This window comes from Neopsephotus bourkii, unplaced genomic scaffold, assembly GCF_033783945.1.
Source record: "Neopsephotus bourkii isolate Nb327-2 ecotype Australia unplaced genomic scaffold, CSIRO-AGI_Nbou_v1 NB_915, whole genome shotgun sequence".
Lineage (NCBI taxonomy): Eukaryota > Metazoa > Chordata > Aves > Psittaciformes > Psittacidae > Neopsephotus > Neopsephotus bourkii.
The window spans coordinates 212,596-229,151 of NW_026901409.1; the positions used below are offsets into that span (position 1 = coordinate 212,596).

Here is a 16,556-nt window from a genome sequence, read left to right on the forward strand (position 1 = left end):
ATACAACCCCGCGTGGCTTCACGTGACCCCAAACGGCAGCTCCTATCATACTAAGCTATGAAATCGGCAAGGTGGAATACCTATAAAAAACAGATTCAGAACACTCTCCCGCACCGCATGCTAGTGGTACGCCGTTCTCAAATCTGCCCGCACCTTTCTACATGTTTGTATAAAGCCAAAGTGGAACTCCCTAGGCAGCACCCCGCGCCTGCTCACGCTCTGCCAACCAAGCGACTCAGCGACCCGTCCCGCCACGGCCTGTCCTCCCAAATCGAGCGCCCACCGCCCCTCAGGGAGTCCCCCCAAGTGGGAGCCCCCGACGAGCGCTGCTGCCGTCTGCCAACAGAGCACCGACCTGCGGCGGCTCCGAGGGCCCTCCTGGTGCAGAACACTCCGCGCCTTAGCACGGCGGCGGCCATGGTGCCGAGGGAAGAGGCGAGCTGCGGTGTGGGGGAGGTCCGTGAGCGCCCCGCCTCCGGCAAGTCTGGAGCAAGATGGCGGTGGTGCTCGCAGGCGGGTCGCGGTGGGTGGTGCGGGAGGCGGTGCGGCGCTCCGCTGTTCACCCGCCCGCCTCCGGCTGCTGGGGCTCCGCGCCTGCAGGTACTGCGGGCTGAGCGGTGGCGACGGGCGGCGGGGTGCGCAGCCAGGGCACAGAGCTGTCAGCGGGCTGTGGCTCCGGCCCGGGTACTACAACTCCCAGCAGGATCGGCGTTTGTCGTAACCTTGTGCCTGACGGGAGTTGTAGTTCCGGCGGGGAGGCCCACTCGGCGCTAGGTATGGAACGAAAGAAGCGCTGAGGGGCTGAGGATGGGCCTTAGGGCGGGCGCGTGGGTGCCGTGGTTTACCGGGTTGGTGGGACAGGGTTGTCCCGCGGGGCAGGGTTACTCGGTTTATCCTGTCTTTGCCGTCGGCTACATAGGAGTCACCAAACCCAATAAGCATTCAGCTTCATAAATGAGGTTTTGTTCTGGGAAAGTAACATTATCAAGACGCGCCTGCTGGCTGTCACCACCGTGACCAGCCTTCAGAGGCCTTCCAAGGTCTGGGGAAAGGACGTGTCAGAAGGCTCCAGCATAGGCCACGTCTGGGTCTCTGGGTTGCTGTACCAACGTCTGTGGAGGGTTTGCTTAGTTTACAGGTTTCTTAGACACCTCAGAAACATGAAGATCCCTGCTGCATGGTGGTCTGCCCACCACTTTTCACTGGCCTTCCTTTTAGAGAGTCACAGTGTGTCAGAGATAAAGCAGGTTGGTCAGTTAATTTCTCTGGGATGGCCTGCACTGCTTTGTGTGTGCCAACCATCATTTCGATTTCCCTCCTTTTTAGCTCAGCGGCCCTCTTTGCATTAGTTTCTTTCTACAACACTGTAAAGTGTGTATTTAAGAAAACAGTAGAATAGAGCAAATTAATTTCAAGAAGGGTAAATTTCTGCTGTCCCAAGCTCTCTGATCACACCTGTGACTGCTGTGTCCATACAGTGTGGTGTGTTGTGTACCAGCCCAGCCACTGGCGTGATTCCCGCATCAGCTATGGAGAGGCCCAGGACAGGGGTGCTGTTAGACCAGCTGAGTGGGTTTTTGGGAAGTGATGGCAATATAATCCATGCCAATTTCATGCTGGACAAAGTGTATTTGCTTACCCATTGAAACTGTTTCCATTAAATTTAATGGCTAAAGATGCCATTTAATGAAGGGGGGTTTCTGCAGATTTTATGAAATGTATCATTAGCATGCTTATCTTGCATAGAAAACGTTTTTGTTTTGCTAGGGAAACACAGAAGCAGGAGAAATAACTTAGCTCAGAATAATACTTGCTTTTGTCCCTTCATGATTAGAATCATTCTTTAAGAAGCCAAAAACTTAAAAGATTAGATTGTGACAACATAAACTATTACAGTGACTGTCTGTTATAAAATCACTGGTTGCAAACAAAAATTTACTGGAGGGCTTTTTTTGTTTCAGCAAAAAAAATCACAAATATCATTTGCATGACACTTCCATTAAAGGAGCTTACAACACAGCACAGTTGAGGTCAGCACCCAAAGCTAATTTTGAGATTCTGGGTTCAATGACTGTCTTCTCTGATGTCTGTACTGCACTACAATTTTACTAGGTCTCTTGAGTGTTAATGCAGTCCAAATAGTAAGTTTTATGTTTTTTAACTTTTGTCTTTCTACTGCATTTGGAGCTTCTAGAACAATACATTCTACAATAGGGGGAACAGCAGATGTGAGGAGCCTGTGCCACTAGTGCATTGTGAAGAAAGAGAAGACAAATCATTGTAAAAATATGAAAAAATCATTGTAAAAAATATGAAAGGGGTGAAATACCTTATGCTTGTGCAGAATCCTCATGTATCTTAGATTGGTGGAGAAAACTTTTGCAAATCTAGTAAATACATACTTCTTCATCCTTGTAGACATTAACTTTGTGAAGCTGAGACATAGTGCTCAGGCACTTTTGTCGGTCACATGAGCAATTGCAATTTTTGCAGTCTTTTTCTTAGTGTCATGGTGCCCCTGTTTAGGCATCACACAGTAATTAAGGACAGTCATTAATAAATACAAAGTTCAGCACTATTAAAACAGACAGTGTGACATAAAACTCTGCCTTCATCTTTATTTTCTGGTGGTAGGGAAGAGGTATCTGCTAACAGAAGATGATATCAAGTTACAAGAATTTCAGCAGATGAAAGTGGTAGTTACAAATGAAGTTCACGGCAACAAAGGTATTACTATTTATTTCATAATCACCATTCTCGGTTTTGGAATAAGTCTAGGAAATAAGACAGTCATAGTCATTATAATGTGATATCAACTGACCCCACGTAAAACAACGACTTAATCTTTCTCTTGCAAATTTTTTGTTCCTAAAATTACTGGAAGATATACAGTGAAACAATATTAGTTATGGTGTGCTGGAAAATGTGGAGAAGTTTTCAAGCATGCAGACTTTCACATAAGTGTTTGTGCCCTTGCTTTTCCAACTTTGTCAGATAGTCTAATAGAAAATACTGTTTCAGTCTACAAATCTTGCTTCAAATATGGTATCAGCGAAAGTTAATACAAAACCTAATAGCTGCTTAACTATCCAGAGAATGCCTATGACAGTAATTCTCTTTTGATCTACTCTGTAAATTTAGTTAGCTTATTCTTTTAGATTTGTTTCTATTTACCTAATGTAAGTTCTCAATTGTACACCCAATTCTAGGTGATATATACATACTTAGAATATGGAAAACAAATTTAGGCTTTCCAAACTTACGAAGGAGCAAGATCAGTGGTTCTTACCTGATGGGGATTTTATCAAGCTGCTTAAAAAATAAACAAATTCCTTTCTTTAAGGAATGTAAATATAAACATAAATCTGTCCTTAATATTCAAGAAAGATTTGGTTAAGCTCCCCTTCCTGCACCTGTTTAATCATGTGCAGGTGTTCTAGTGATTCAAATTGGCACTTGTTCCAAAGGATGTAGTTAATTTTGGGTTTTATGTGTATGTCAAAGAAGAGACAAATAATCAAATTTTGTTTTGTGTAAGCCAGTCTTCTGGGACAGAGTAGGAGGTAAAGTCAACAGGACAGTCTTCCTATATTAAATGAAAGTACAGTTTAAATCAGGCAGTGGCAAGTCATAATATTGCTATATTATGCTGTGATGATGACATATTCACATGGGGGATTATTCATCCTGCCCTTCAGGGAGGATGAATGTGATAAATCAAATGTATTGAATATTATTATTAAATATAACAAATTGAATTTATTGCTATGGGTTAATCACTCTTGCTAAAACAGGTTTATAGAAAGCAAATATTTGACTTTACAGGTCACAGTAGATCTTTTTGTTTTGTACAAATAGAAGCTTCCATGGACTAATTAAAACAATGTTCTAAGCACCTATCTGTGTGTATGTGTGCATGGTTTCTGTACTCTGTGTTTAGTCTAATACTTGAAAGCTGAAAAGAAGTAATTAGGGTTATTATTAAACTTGGCTTAGAAGCAGAAACAATATATATATAGAAATTACACAGTATATAATAGCTATTAGTTATTATAATGCAACTATTAGCTGTAATAGTTATTCTATTAACTACAGCAGTTAAACGGTCACATACTATAATACAAAGACAGTTGGAATCCCAGGTGGTTTTTTTAATTTCTATGCATCTTTGAATACAACTATTATATGCATACATCTATATACATTCTTCTGACTTCACAGGATTCAGCTCTGTATTGCAGCTTGAGTAAGGACTTGTATTTGCATGTAGCAACAGATATGTATCCAGTAGCAACAGATATGTATCCAGTAGCTGAATACCTTGTTCTCTGGGAGTCTCACTTTATGCCTCTTGTGTAGGTTTTTAGCTTGGGAACAGCACTTACCCAGCAATTGTTACCAAAAAGTTAACTACGCTGGCCAAGATGGGGTAGCACCCTTGGAGGAATGGGGCTGCCAGGTGGTGCATGTGATTTTTAGTCTTGGATGTGTCTGAATCAGAGGCTTGAGATTACCAAATGAAGGAGTCATCTTTGTGCTTGCTTTGTCATAGGAAAACGTACTGGATAGAGAAACCTCTTTTGGGTTTTGGCAGGAAAAGGGCAACAACTCCTAAGGTTATGGATATATATAGAAATACATAGATTATGTATGAGATTCTTTGTGTTTGCATCAGTCATGAAGGAATTTAAGTTTTCTGCACAAGCAGTGTTGAGTAGGAGTTCCTATAGTCATTTGAAGGCTGAGTGGGATTGGTTTTGTTTGTTTGCTTGCTTTTTAAAAAAAAAACATAAGGCAGAAAATGTCACTTACAAAACTTCCTTCCTCTTCAAAATTTTTATGTATTACATAACACACACAATGCAGTTAAGTTCATAGTAAGCATCCTTTTGTTTTCCAAGTCTGACATGACTTCATGGGGACACCTAGGCATGAAGTTTCATGCATTTTTCTTGGTGAAAAAACACCCAAGCTTTCTGCCTCGTTGAATCTTCGTGTTTCAGGTACGAAGTATGCAATGAAGGTAAAGGAATTGTCTATAGACTACTGCTATAATGTGTTTTATTTTCAGATCCGTATTTTAAAAGTATTAAAGAAAAATTAAAGAAAAATGAAATAATTCTCAAAACTGAATTAAAAAATTTGCTGCATTTATGTCAGACTTCATCTGATGTGGAACTAGCCAGAGAAGTTATTTACAGGTATTTTTAACAATCCAGGTAACACTCTTTTCTGTCTTTATTTTTTTGGTTTTATTAGATCATTTCAGGTTATGTCTGTAGTTGAGGGCTTACCCTAATTCAGTGGTCATATACATAGTTAATCCCTTAAAATAAGGCTGTATTTTATTTTGTTTTGGATCTTCCAACCCTTCACAGACTCTTAGATCAAAGGAGAGTCAAGCTACAAGAGCAAAGTGCTTTCCTATTGTATGCAGAATGAGCAGTGCCACATAGAAGCATCATAGAATCACAGAATAGTTAGGGTTGGAAAGACCTTAAGATCATCTATTTCCAACACCCCTGCCATGGGCAAGGACACCACACACTAAACTATGTCACCCAAGGCCCTGTCCAACCTGGCCTTGAGGACTGCCAGGTACAATAGTGTGTTCAGTGGCGTTTTCCAGCCAAGCCATCCCTCGTTATAAACTGGTCTGGATGCAGTAGTGGCAGGTTTTGTGAATTAAAGCCTTCCCAGCAATTGCAGTGTAGGAGTTGCAAAGAAAAAAATGAAACACTTTATCATTTTAATTGGGGTTCTTTTAATGTTGGAGAGAAAAAGTTATTTGGACAGGTACTGCTGCTAAAATGGAATGCTGCCACTTCCTGTGCTATTGCTCTGGGGATAGAGGGTAAAGTAGCTGGAATTTTTGTGGCAGAAACCCATTCTGCTATTAATCCAATGCAGGTTACTTTGCATATTACTGGTTAATTTATTAGTTTGATCAAAACAGTATTTTTTCCATAAAATTAATCTTCTGTTATCTAAATGTCATTGGGTGGTGCAGATAGAGAAGTGTGCTTGTCATTGCCTATACAGATCTTTCTGTCTAGTTAAACCTGTTTTCCCTTCACAAATTCCATGCCGTGTGCGATTAACTTTTTTTAATCTTTCCAATAGGTACCATGAGCAGCATGGAATCACAGCCTTACATAATTTTAAATTTGGGCCACTCTTTATGAGGCTGTGCTATGAGCTAGATCTTGAACGACCTGCAGTAGAACTTATCAAAGATCAGGTAATTCACATATATATTTAGAAAATATTGTTGTTATTATTAGTCCTATATGAGTAATTCGTGTACTACAAGAGCCCTGCATGAGCTTATGGACTTGAAGTGTATGTGTTGCATTAGTAAGGATGTCTATGATATTAATGTGAGGATGCAAATTAAATGGGGTTTACCTTAAAAATAGCAAGACGGTAATTAAAAGAAAACTAAATGCTAGTTTGACTGATAACACTGTTGTACTTCTGCATAATTGCATTATAAGTATTGATTAAAAAATTTCTCAAACACAGCTGATGCATGCTTTCCTGCATTTTGTGATGCATTAGATTGTTCTTGGAAATGAACACTTCTGGGACTTCACATAGTAGTCCTCTGAAATCCCTTGGGTTGTTTGCACCAGCATATGTATCTCATTATTTTGTGCTTCAAACTCCCTCTGAACCCTGCAGTGATGATGTAATATTAATCAGCTCAGGAACTTGGCCATTTTAAATGTTGAAGAAACTTAAATGCTTGTTTCTGAACGTCTGTAAAATGCTGCGTATGCTATCAGGACAAGACAGGAGTCATGCCCATTGTATAATAAATATACAAGGTTCTGTGCAATAGCGTCATGTCTTCAAAAATCTCTGGCAGCCAGTGGAAAGTCCCCTCTAAAACGTGATTTATCTAGCCAGAAATGGGAGAAGTCTTGCTTGTGCTGCTATTGTTAAATTAGGCACATGTAAAAGTATGTGTGGTTTTTGTCTCGTCTTGATTTTTTTTTTTTTTCACTTAAGAGCTGTTTCATTGAGACAAGTCCTGCTGTACTTAGTAACTAATGGAGAGTAAGCTAGAGCACCACTTCTTCAGACTGCTGCAGAAATTTAGACTTAACACCTCTGGCATTTTATATGGCTGTTCCCAACACACAGTGTCATTGAAGCAGAATGTAAAATGTACTTGCTCTTTCTTCTGCTATTCTGTTCTCAAGCCATTGTGCTGTTCTGTTCATCATTTGATACTGTGATGAGCAAAAAATTCTTTTGGTTTCATAGTGGTGGTACCTTACACTAAAGATACTGTTAATGAGCTGCAAGCTGTGTTTCTGCTGAGATTTTGAAGTTGCCATTAGTCAGTGACTTCTGCTTGCATCAGTTTAGAAGTCACAATCTGTTGTTTAAAAAAATTGGTAGTGGGGAATCTCTGGGAAATTTCTGCTTAAGTTGAGAGAACTTTTGACTATACTTAATCACTGGTATTTTAGAGGTGACTTGACAGAGGGACAGTCAGGGAACCCGGAATGTTAAATGTGGAACTTAGGAAGATGGGACTATTCCAGTAGGAAGACCTGCAAGATGCTGTGCACAGTAAGAATGCTCACTCTCCTAACTTTCTTTACGCTCGCTGTGTCTGTTCTCCAGAATTTGCGTGGTTTTTTCTCGGAGAGTACATCATTCCATATTTTGATGACTATGTTATTTAAAAAGGGCCATTTTGAAAGTAAGTACTCCATTTGCTAAGGCAAATGCATTTTGAAGAGAATGCTTCTCATTGTAAGTGTGCGTCTATAAATACATGTACATTTTAATGAATATTACTCATTGGTTTATGGTTTCAAAGGCCAAACATCCTGTATATAAGTGTAGATGTGGATGAGTAGCACTGTAGAGTGTACTAAAAATGGAAGACTGTATTTGTTTTGCATTTCTACTAGTATTCTTACCCTTCATAGTTGCACAGAATTGTAGTTATCCAGGGAGATTGTTTCCTAACCCCTCTTTTCTGAAGGCTTAACTTCTCTTTGGTTTGTAATTTCCAGAGCTTTTTCTTTTCTCTATTCAGAGTTTGTTTTATGCAGTTTTTTTAACAGTAAGCTCTTCCACAACCTTTTTTGGCAGTTTTGCATTTGTGTCAGAGCAGGGAAGGGTACCCTTTTTCCCTTGGATAACAAAACCAGGCTGCAGTCTTTGCTTTGTTTGTCCTACTAGTGTACCCATACAGAGTAGCACTGCAGTATTTTAAGTCAAGTGTTTTAAATCATTTTAGTCCTTTTTGAGGATAATGGTGAATCATCTGACCTGACTGAAAAGACATTCCATGACAAAATCTTAAATTGAGTGTGGAGTAAGCTTTTCAAGCAAATCCCTTTGTTTGAAATTTGTTGAACACACAGCGCTAACTCTCTTGATGTTTGGCAAATCTAAGTCCAGAGGTTGTCATAGAAGTCAAGACTGTAAAAATAACTGGATCAGAGCCTCAATGCAGTGTGGTGGTGTAATGGAACATGTGTGTTGCTGAGGAACTGCTAGTTTCCAAAAAATGGTGGATTTTTTTTTATGTGTTTTAAAGGCCGACTTTCTGGGCAGTTGGGAAGAATAAAGGCAGCTTTGTCAAGTGTCTAGTATTTATTTTTAGATTTGTATGAAAAGAATAGAACAGTAAGGCCAGATGCTAATGTCGATTGAAAACCTTCTTGCTGGCAAGAAATATTTGCATCCAACTGATTCTAAATTAAACTTTTTTAAATGTTTGGTTTTGTGGTGTGTGGTTTTTTTTTTTTTTTTAAACAGATTTCAATTACATTCCGATTTTGAAATACACCTACTAAGATTATTCCATCATGATTTAATTTTTTTTTTTCCCTGTTACAAAATGTACAGCCTTAAATTTGTGAAGTAAATAACACTAATGTATTTTTGATAGGTGCTTTGGAAGTTCTGGTTGAAATGAAAAAACAAAGTATACCTTTCAGCAAAGAAACCTATCTAATTGCATTTGCAATATGCTACAAACTGGTGAGTATTTTCAATTTACATGATGAAAAAGGATTTGAAATGCCTTCTCCATGTCTTTCTTTTCTATGAAATTTAAAATTTCCCAGTCATTACTTCTTATCTAGCACAAGTATTTTAGGCATATTTAAGTCCTAAATTGCTTAATTGAGTACACATACATAGCTTCCCATGGAAACTAATGTCACAAAGCAAATCTCAACATACGTGGGCATAAGCGCTGAAGAGCAAATTAGATACACTGTGATAGTATTCTTTCTCTTGGATCCTGTGTACCTCTTCAGACTGTGCTTTGTGCTTGAGCCTCAATGTTGGTTTTACAGTCTGGCTTTCTTAAGAAATAAGGTGTATATATGATATGTTCTGTCAGACATCTCCCATACATTTTTGCCTTCCCCACCAAGTAAACATGAACCATTTCTTTAACTGCACCCAAACTTGACAAGGATTGTAGTTCTCAAAGGTAATCTGTTCCTGCATGCCTGATGGAAATGGGCAGCTGAGAAAAGAAACCCAAATGAATGCCTTCAGTGAGAGACAGGCAGCCTCTTGACGTTAACTGTATTTTTAGCTCAGAGAAAAAGAGCACGAATACAGCAAGAAACTAGGCTACGTAGGTTCTACGAGTGTTTCCTTATAACTGTTTCTCTTTTGTAGCAAAGTGAGATCCCCAGATTTTTTTATTTTGATCCTTCTATCCAGATTTGAATCAGTTCTGCAATTTTAAATGCTAAATTAGGCCTTTCCCAAACTCAGTAGGGAAATATTCTTTAATTTCCCCATGTTTTTAGTATGAAAGACACTAGCTGAGGAAAAATTATATCACTCAACTAAGCTTTCTCATGTTTCTCAACTAACCATACAATGAAACTGGGTACATATATGATAAAAAGGAGTTGGCTTCAAATTGTAGCTCAGTAGTAATTTATGTGGTGCTTTTGAAGTCCTCAGTCCTAATGAATCAGGGCTGCCTTTAGGTCAGGAATAGCCATGTGGCTTTGGTGTTTGGGGAGTAAGGCAGTAGACTGAGCTGAGAAAGAGCTGCAGAAGATGTCTGCTGTTTAAAAAAAAAAAAAAAAAAGAGATTGATGATTACAGACAGTTTAGGGTTCTTACCAGTTCTATGTAGAAGGTGCCTTTTTTACAAAGCTGTGAATATACAAAGACTTTTGACGCTATGCTACAACCCAAGTTTATAACCTGGTGTTTACTACTAGCATCTACTGAGGCAATATTTACACTTCAGGGTTGCTCCCTGGTAAAACACTGCCCATATAGGTAAAGGCTTTCAGAGAAACTTACTGTGTTTCTCTGAGGTATCCTTTACTCAGTCTTTGGTAGTTTCTTCCCTAAAATCTTTACATAGTTCTTTTGCTGTCAGAACCCTTGGATTTATGGCATGTGTAACAGGAAGAGGTTCCCAAGACTTTGTTTTCTACTACTTCTGGCCCTACCTATATTTCCAGTAGAGAATCTGACCGATCATTAGCTGTTTAGTGAATTGATAAAAATAGAGGAGAAATGATTCTCAACTGTCACCCAGTTGTTTTCAGAGCCACAATAAATGTGTGATGTTTTGGGGGGTGGTTTTTTTTTTTGTTTGTTTCATTTTTGGTTTTTTGATGGGTTTGGGGTTTTGGGGTTTGGGTTGGTTTTTTTTTGTTTTGGTTTTTTAATGAAGATAAAATACTATCAATAAGGGAATAAGCTGTAGTAACCCTATATTCACTAAAGAGGATTAGGTGAGGATTTTTGAAAAATTTAATCTACTGATCCAGCTGTTAGCGGTAGGTGGGAAACCGTGAAGCTCCAAAGTTTTTTTGCTCATGATGCAACATAAAAAAACTTCGTAAGAAACCTTGAAGGGAAATATCTTCAAGATGCGCTACTTGAATACTGAAAATAATGGTGCTGGTATCTTACAGTATATTGACTTCTGATTGCCTTCTGAATGTGATTGCAATTGTCTACAGTCCTTTCGTATCACAAGAATAGCAAGTGCAACTTAGGTTTGAAATTTCAATGCAGGACAACCTGGAATCTTGCAAAATCTGTGAGAAACTGCTTGAAGAAGCACAGCTAAAAGGTGACACATTACCACTGCGAGCATACTGCTTTGCTGTGGCAACTGCTCTGAAGCAGGTACAGTACCTTTTGTTCTGATTTGTGCCTGAATCTCTCTAGTTTTATTTTTGTAAGATAGTCAGTGAAAGGAAGCTAACATAGAGGAAGCATAACTGAGATATGTAATAACTTCAAGTACTAGAATTTTTAGGCCCCTTTAAGATTATAGACAATTCCCACATAAAGTGAATATAGAAATTCTCTAATCTAAACATACATCCTGAGTCCAATGCACAGATATTTGGTGCTAGTAACAACGCCAGTAAAGAGAGTTCAGCCAGCAGGTCAGATGTCACCATGGGCCCAGTCCTTCAGATACTGCTATTTAGTGATGGTTTCCTCTAAATGTAATTAAAATGATAATTTAAAGTATGTGTATAATCATCTTTTAAAAATATGTATCTTGGGAGGCAAACTCAAAGGCTATGACATGTATTGTCCTACTGCCTGGGAGATGGCTTGTCTTTCTCCACAACATTTCTTCAGGGGGAGGTTTTCATATGCCTCATGTGCCTAAGCACTGATGTGGAGAGGCTCTGAGGCAGTACAGGATTAAAGACTGAGAAAGAAAATAACAATTAGGAAATTGTAAAGTCTGGTATTTCACCAACAAATAATTTGTGCATACCACTTGAAGAAAATTCTGAACTTTCTCTGTTTCATGTATAAACAGAGGTCAGAAGCACTGTAAGTTAGTGATTTGATGTTGTTAATGGATTTAAATGGATGAAGTAAAATCGTTAAAATTTTCTTGTGCACTCTGTGTTCTTTTTTTTGCACTGTCTCTGTGAACAGAGACACTGAACAACAGCATCATCTAATGAATTTTTTGATGTGCATGGTGAAATGACAGGGCATCTCACTGACATTGAGGTTTAAAAACAAAATATGTGTCTCCACCACAACATGAAATATCCTTCATGATGTTGCCTTATATAAAAATCAGTTATTGTTTTGCAAACAAAATAATGCTCTACGTTCCTTAAGCTGCATGATCTTTGATAGTACATCTTGCTGTAAGATATTTCTTGACCCCAAGTAACAATGTTTAGTCTAGTAAATGTCAGTGGAACATTTACTGTCTATGCAAATCAGTTGATGGCACAGACACAGTACTGTAAATATGTATGTCCAAAAGGTTAGAAGTGCTGGGCAGGATAAATACATTAACGTATACTGCAATTCATCTAAGTACTCTGACTTGTGCCAGATTGGGCACGTGTGTAGATCTTTTATCTTTTAGGTGCTCTCATGTTCACTGTTGGTTACATGCTTCTTTCTGTGGCTGGTCTGACGCAGAGAGTACTGTCAGTACTGTGCTAAAGAGCCAGATGACATGGGAACTCCAGCATGGAGTGTTCCTTTCACAGGCTGGATGCTGTTTGGAATCTGTGGATCTTGGTGACCCATGGATTGGTGAAGGGATTCTAGATGCTGGTTTGTGATTCACTGAAAAGTTGCGAAAGACTTGTTTTTCTTAAACTTTTCTTGTCAAAGTGTGTCCCACATGTTTAACCATATTCTTTTTATTATTTATAATGGCTTCCTAGAATGATGTTTCACAAGCCAAATTTTATTGTTCCCGGATATTGAAAACAGAGAGCAGACTATACAATAATCTTAAAGTAAGTATGTTTGATTTGTATTAGGATCTTGCTGAGAATTATGCTATACTGGACAAAATACTCCCTTGTGCAGAATAACAGAAGTCCAGCTTCTCAGTAGTACAGGCATGTACCAGTACTGTTGCTCAGCTTTGTTTTGAGCAGTCAATTTCTGTCAGATGTACTGACAAAATTGTCAATGCTTTCTGAATTGTTAACACCCTGCCACCATTTTTTAAAATCGCTTCCCACCATAGATGAGAATGAAAAGTAGACCAGTCCAATGTCTGTGAGTACAGGCTGTGAACAATTTCTAATTGTGACATCGTGACATTTTGCTTTCTTGCTACAAGAGATTAAAAAAAACACAGTTCCAAATAAATGCCTTCCTTAGCTGTGTTCTGCCCACTTCAGGCTTCCTACAGCCCTTTGAATCTTAACTTCATGTGCACGGAACTCTTTTTCACCTTAAATGCATGGTCTAAAACCTGAGGGAAAGTCTCCTGCATGTGCCCTGTGAGTAACTTCTCTAAGCTGTGGGAAAAAAACCCTCAGTTTACACAAGAACAGCTAATGCAGCTCTGCCAGAGGAGCTTTGTCTCCAGGCTCACCCTTTCGAGGTCCTAGCTGCAAAAAAGACCCCCTAAACATCTGTGGAAATCAGTCATTCCTTTGGCTTTCTTCATGATTAATGGACTTTTATCAGTTCAATGTCTAGAAATGTATTTTTTCCTGCATTGCTTCATTTCTTCCTCAAACACGTTTGTTTCTTAAAATTTGCATTCTGATTATAAGTACTATTTGTGTGATTTTATTTTATTTTTAAGGTTCTTGTCCAGCTCAGATCTGGTTTGCTAGAAGAAGTAATAAGGACATTAGAGGCAGCAGTGAAAGTTGATACTCCTCCCTTTGTGAAAAAAATCGAGTTTTCTGAGCAGGTGGTAAGTGTACAGTAATGAGAGGAGGTCCATGGTGCTTGGCTGAGCCATGGTGATGGTGGGTCAGTTACAGAACTTTAGGTGCCGGAGTTCACCCTACTGAGGTTGTTTGGAATCTGATGCAGTCAGACGGCAAGGCTGCTGGCTGGCTTTCTGTACTGTTGGATAAAGCACTTAGCTGCCCACTTCCCTTTGTTGTAGATCTTGCTCTTAGGAGCCCAGATTTCATCTGAATGCAGATGAAGCATTCCCTTGTGGCATTAAGTGATTTAATCCTTTGCCTTCTGTGCTATTTCCATTTGATATAAAAATGAGAATAAGGTTCTGATGACAACAGTATTGCTAGGTTGGTGATATTTGCAAAGACCTGTGGTGCTACACAGGGAAATGTGATATGGGAAGTAATAACTTGCTATTTTATTATATTTTACTATTCAAAAAAAGCTTTTACAATATTGATCGCCAAGAAGACTTCCTTCAGAGTACATATGTACCCCTATCAGCTTGGAAGCATTCCTGCAGCTTTTCCTGAAACTTGTCTATGGAATAAGATATTTTAAGACTATGTTAATAATTAAATACTTAGCCTTTCGCTGCTGCCTATTAAACTGACACATAAAATAACAAATACTAAAAAGTAGTAGGACACATCTTGCAAAACACAGCCCATGTATGTTAACTGGTGTGTTGAAACTGAACTTTTTTTTAAGCAGCATTTCATTTTGTAAATTCATTGCAATAGATGTTGCATTTGTCAGTGTTGTATTTTGCTCTTGTTAGGCAAATTTCGAACAGTTCCTAAGACAACTAAGCATTGGTCCTAATCCATTCCTTCCACAAAAGGTTATTGATAAATAAGAATTTTTAAGAGATACTTGCACTTGAGCTCAGACTGGGTATGGCATACAGAACTTCTCAGTGTTCTATAGTCTGACTTTTTTGTTTACTTTTTCTGTACATTTAGTGTGATACATAATAATAACTAGGACTGTGCTGATCTGGAAAGTAGATTTCAGGAAGCAATTAATGTTTCCTGGGTTTGAATAGAAAAATAATTGTGATAGTCTGTACTAGTGATAGTCTGTACTAGGAGTGAAAACTGGACTGTATATTTTGAGGAAGCTTTAAATCTAACAGATTCTCTGTGATAGATTAGCCAGTGCATTTCCACCATTGTTTGGTGATGTGTAATGTGTGGTATTGTATTTGGTGATGCATGAAATCCTCTTCTTACTGGTCACTGTGTTAGCCACATATCTTACATTGTGTGCCTTTTTTTTTGTTTTTCTTTGAGTGATTGCTTGCCTTCAGTATGGTGGTTGAGTGAGATCTTCACTTGCTGAACTGTAAGTCTGTCATTTTCTCCTCCTTAGCTGGCTGCAGTCAGGGAAAAGATGGAAGAAAATGCCTACCTTTCTGCCAAATTAAGAGATATTCATATGAAACTACAAACTTCAGGACGGATAACCATGTGCACGCTAGAAGACATGCTTTTCCAGATTCCAAGTTCAAAGAAGATCCCTGCAAAGCTTTTCAATCAGAAGTTATTGGGTTATCAAGCTGCTAAACCACTTCGGTCGAATCTATTGTCGGAATAGTTGAATATTTGATGACACACTGAACTGCTGTTAGCATCTCTTAGAAGCCACATTCAAGTAAAATGTCTTGTCCTCTCCTCCACAATGAGCAATTTTTTGTTTGTGTGGAACTGCACATCATGTGTGAAAATACACATCATGTAGCTTTCAGATTTCAATTTTGATGATAAAAAGAAGCCATGACAATGTATATTTGTGTGTTGGTCAGAAATGGAATGATAGAATGGTTTGAAGTTTTTCCTCAGGCACTTTAATCAGAATTTTCCTATGCTAAACATCCTGATGAAAATGACCAGAACAATTTGTGTGTCTGACCTGATTTGTGGTTTGTGGGAAGAAAATTCAGTCTTCGTCAGATGTAGTGTTCTGACGGAAAGGACAGATGCAGTCCAGATTCTAGATAACAGAGTACAAAAGTTAACTGTTTATTCAAATTCTGTACATCTCAGGAGAATCAGAGAGAAGAAGGCATCTTTTTCCCTCACTTGGAAATTATTCCAGCACTTCCAATGTGGAACCTTAAGTAGCTCCCAATCTTTTCTCCACAAATAACTTTGATAAAGGATTTGTGAAGGTTGCTTGCAGTGTGGCAAGGATTAATTAAAAAAAAAAAAAAAAAGGTGTGCACTACTGTTCAGTTTACTTGGTTGGCTAGTACTATCAGGACAACTGTTTGATGTAAAACTACATTTTTATTGGCAATAATAGAAGATTGTTTTATCCATTTAGCATGTTACAGAGCAAATATATAAGGTCAAGTCTTTTTCATTTCCTTATTTGGCACTTTCAAACTTGAATTAATTGCAAGAAGTTAATTCATCCTCGGACTGAGATTCACATGTTTGTTTTAATCTGAATTGGTTAGGTTCCTGGCTCAGGCTATGTCCTACCTGTAACTGAAGTAACGATAACTTCTATTACAATCACCAGTATAGCTGATGTTTTCCATCCTTTGTTCTCTTGACTATTTGCTTTCTTGAGGCTGATTTACTCAAGCTATAATCTGTTTTAAGGAAGCACCATTTCTTTGTCTTGAGAGAGAAAGGCAATGCCCTTAAATAACTAAAAATATTTCAGTAGAAAAAGAAAGCAGGAACCCAAGAAGGGTAGGTTCAAAGAAAAACACACACAAAATTCACACAATTAAATATGAAAATATTGAAGGTTGCTCTGGAAGTGTTGTAGAAGACTGGTAACATCTTCTGTTAGGAAAAAAGGGAGGTGAAAAGAGCAACTTCTAATATTTATGCACATTAATCCAAACAAAGTCTGATTTGTTTCTT

General features: G+C 38.5%; 2 protein-coding genes across 3 annotated transcripts in view; one reads left to right on the top strand and one right to left on the bottom strand.

Moving 5' to 3' along the window:
• Positions 1 to 489, bottom strand: part of MRPS27 (mitochondrial ribosomal protein S27) — a 52,742-nt gene extending 52,253 nt beyond the window's left edge. For both annotated transcript variants that reach the window (XM_061357734.1, XM_061357735.1), the window contains exon 1: positions 356 to 489. In XM_061357734.1, the coding sequence (XP_061213718.1) occupies positions 356 to 419 (64 nt within the window). In that variant the 5' untranslated portion in view covers positions 420 to 489. The remainder of the gene's footprint in view (positions 1 to 355) is intronic.
• PTCD2 (pentatricopeptide repeat domain 2) lies at positions 377 to 16,212 on the top strand. Its single transcript, XM_061357736.1, is given in 11 exon segments — positions 377 to 487; positions 490 to 600; positions 2,635 to 2,727; positions 5,072 to 5,201; positions 6,124 to 6,241; positions 7,639 to 7,717; positions 8,921 to 9,012; positions 11,038 to 11,151; positions 12,684 to 12,758; positions 13,565 to 13,678; positions 15,049 to 16,212. Coding segments are annotated over 11 exon segments (1,221 nt in total). The 5' UTR covers positions 377 to 417; the 3' UTR covers positions 15,274 to 16,212.
• Positions 16,213 to 16,556: the final 344 nt, after the last annotated feature.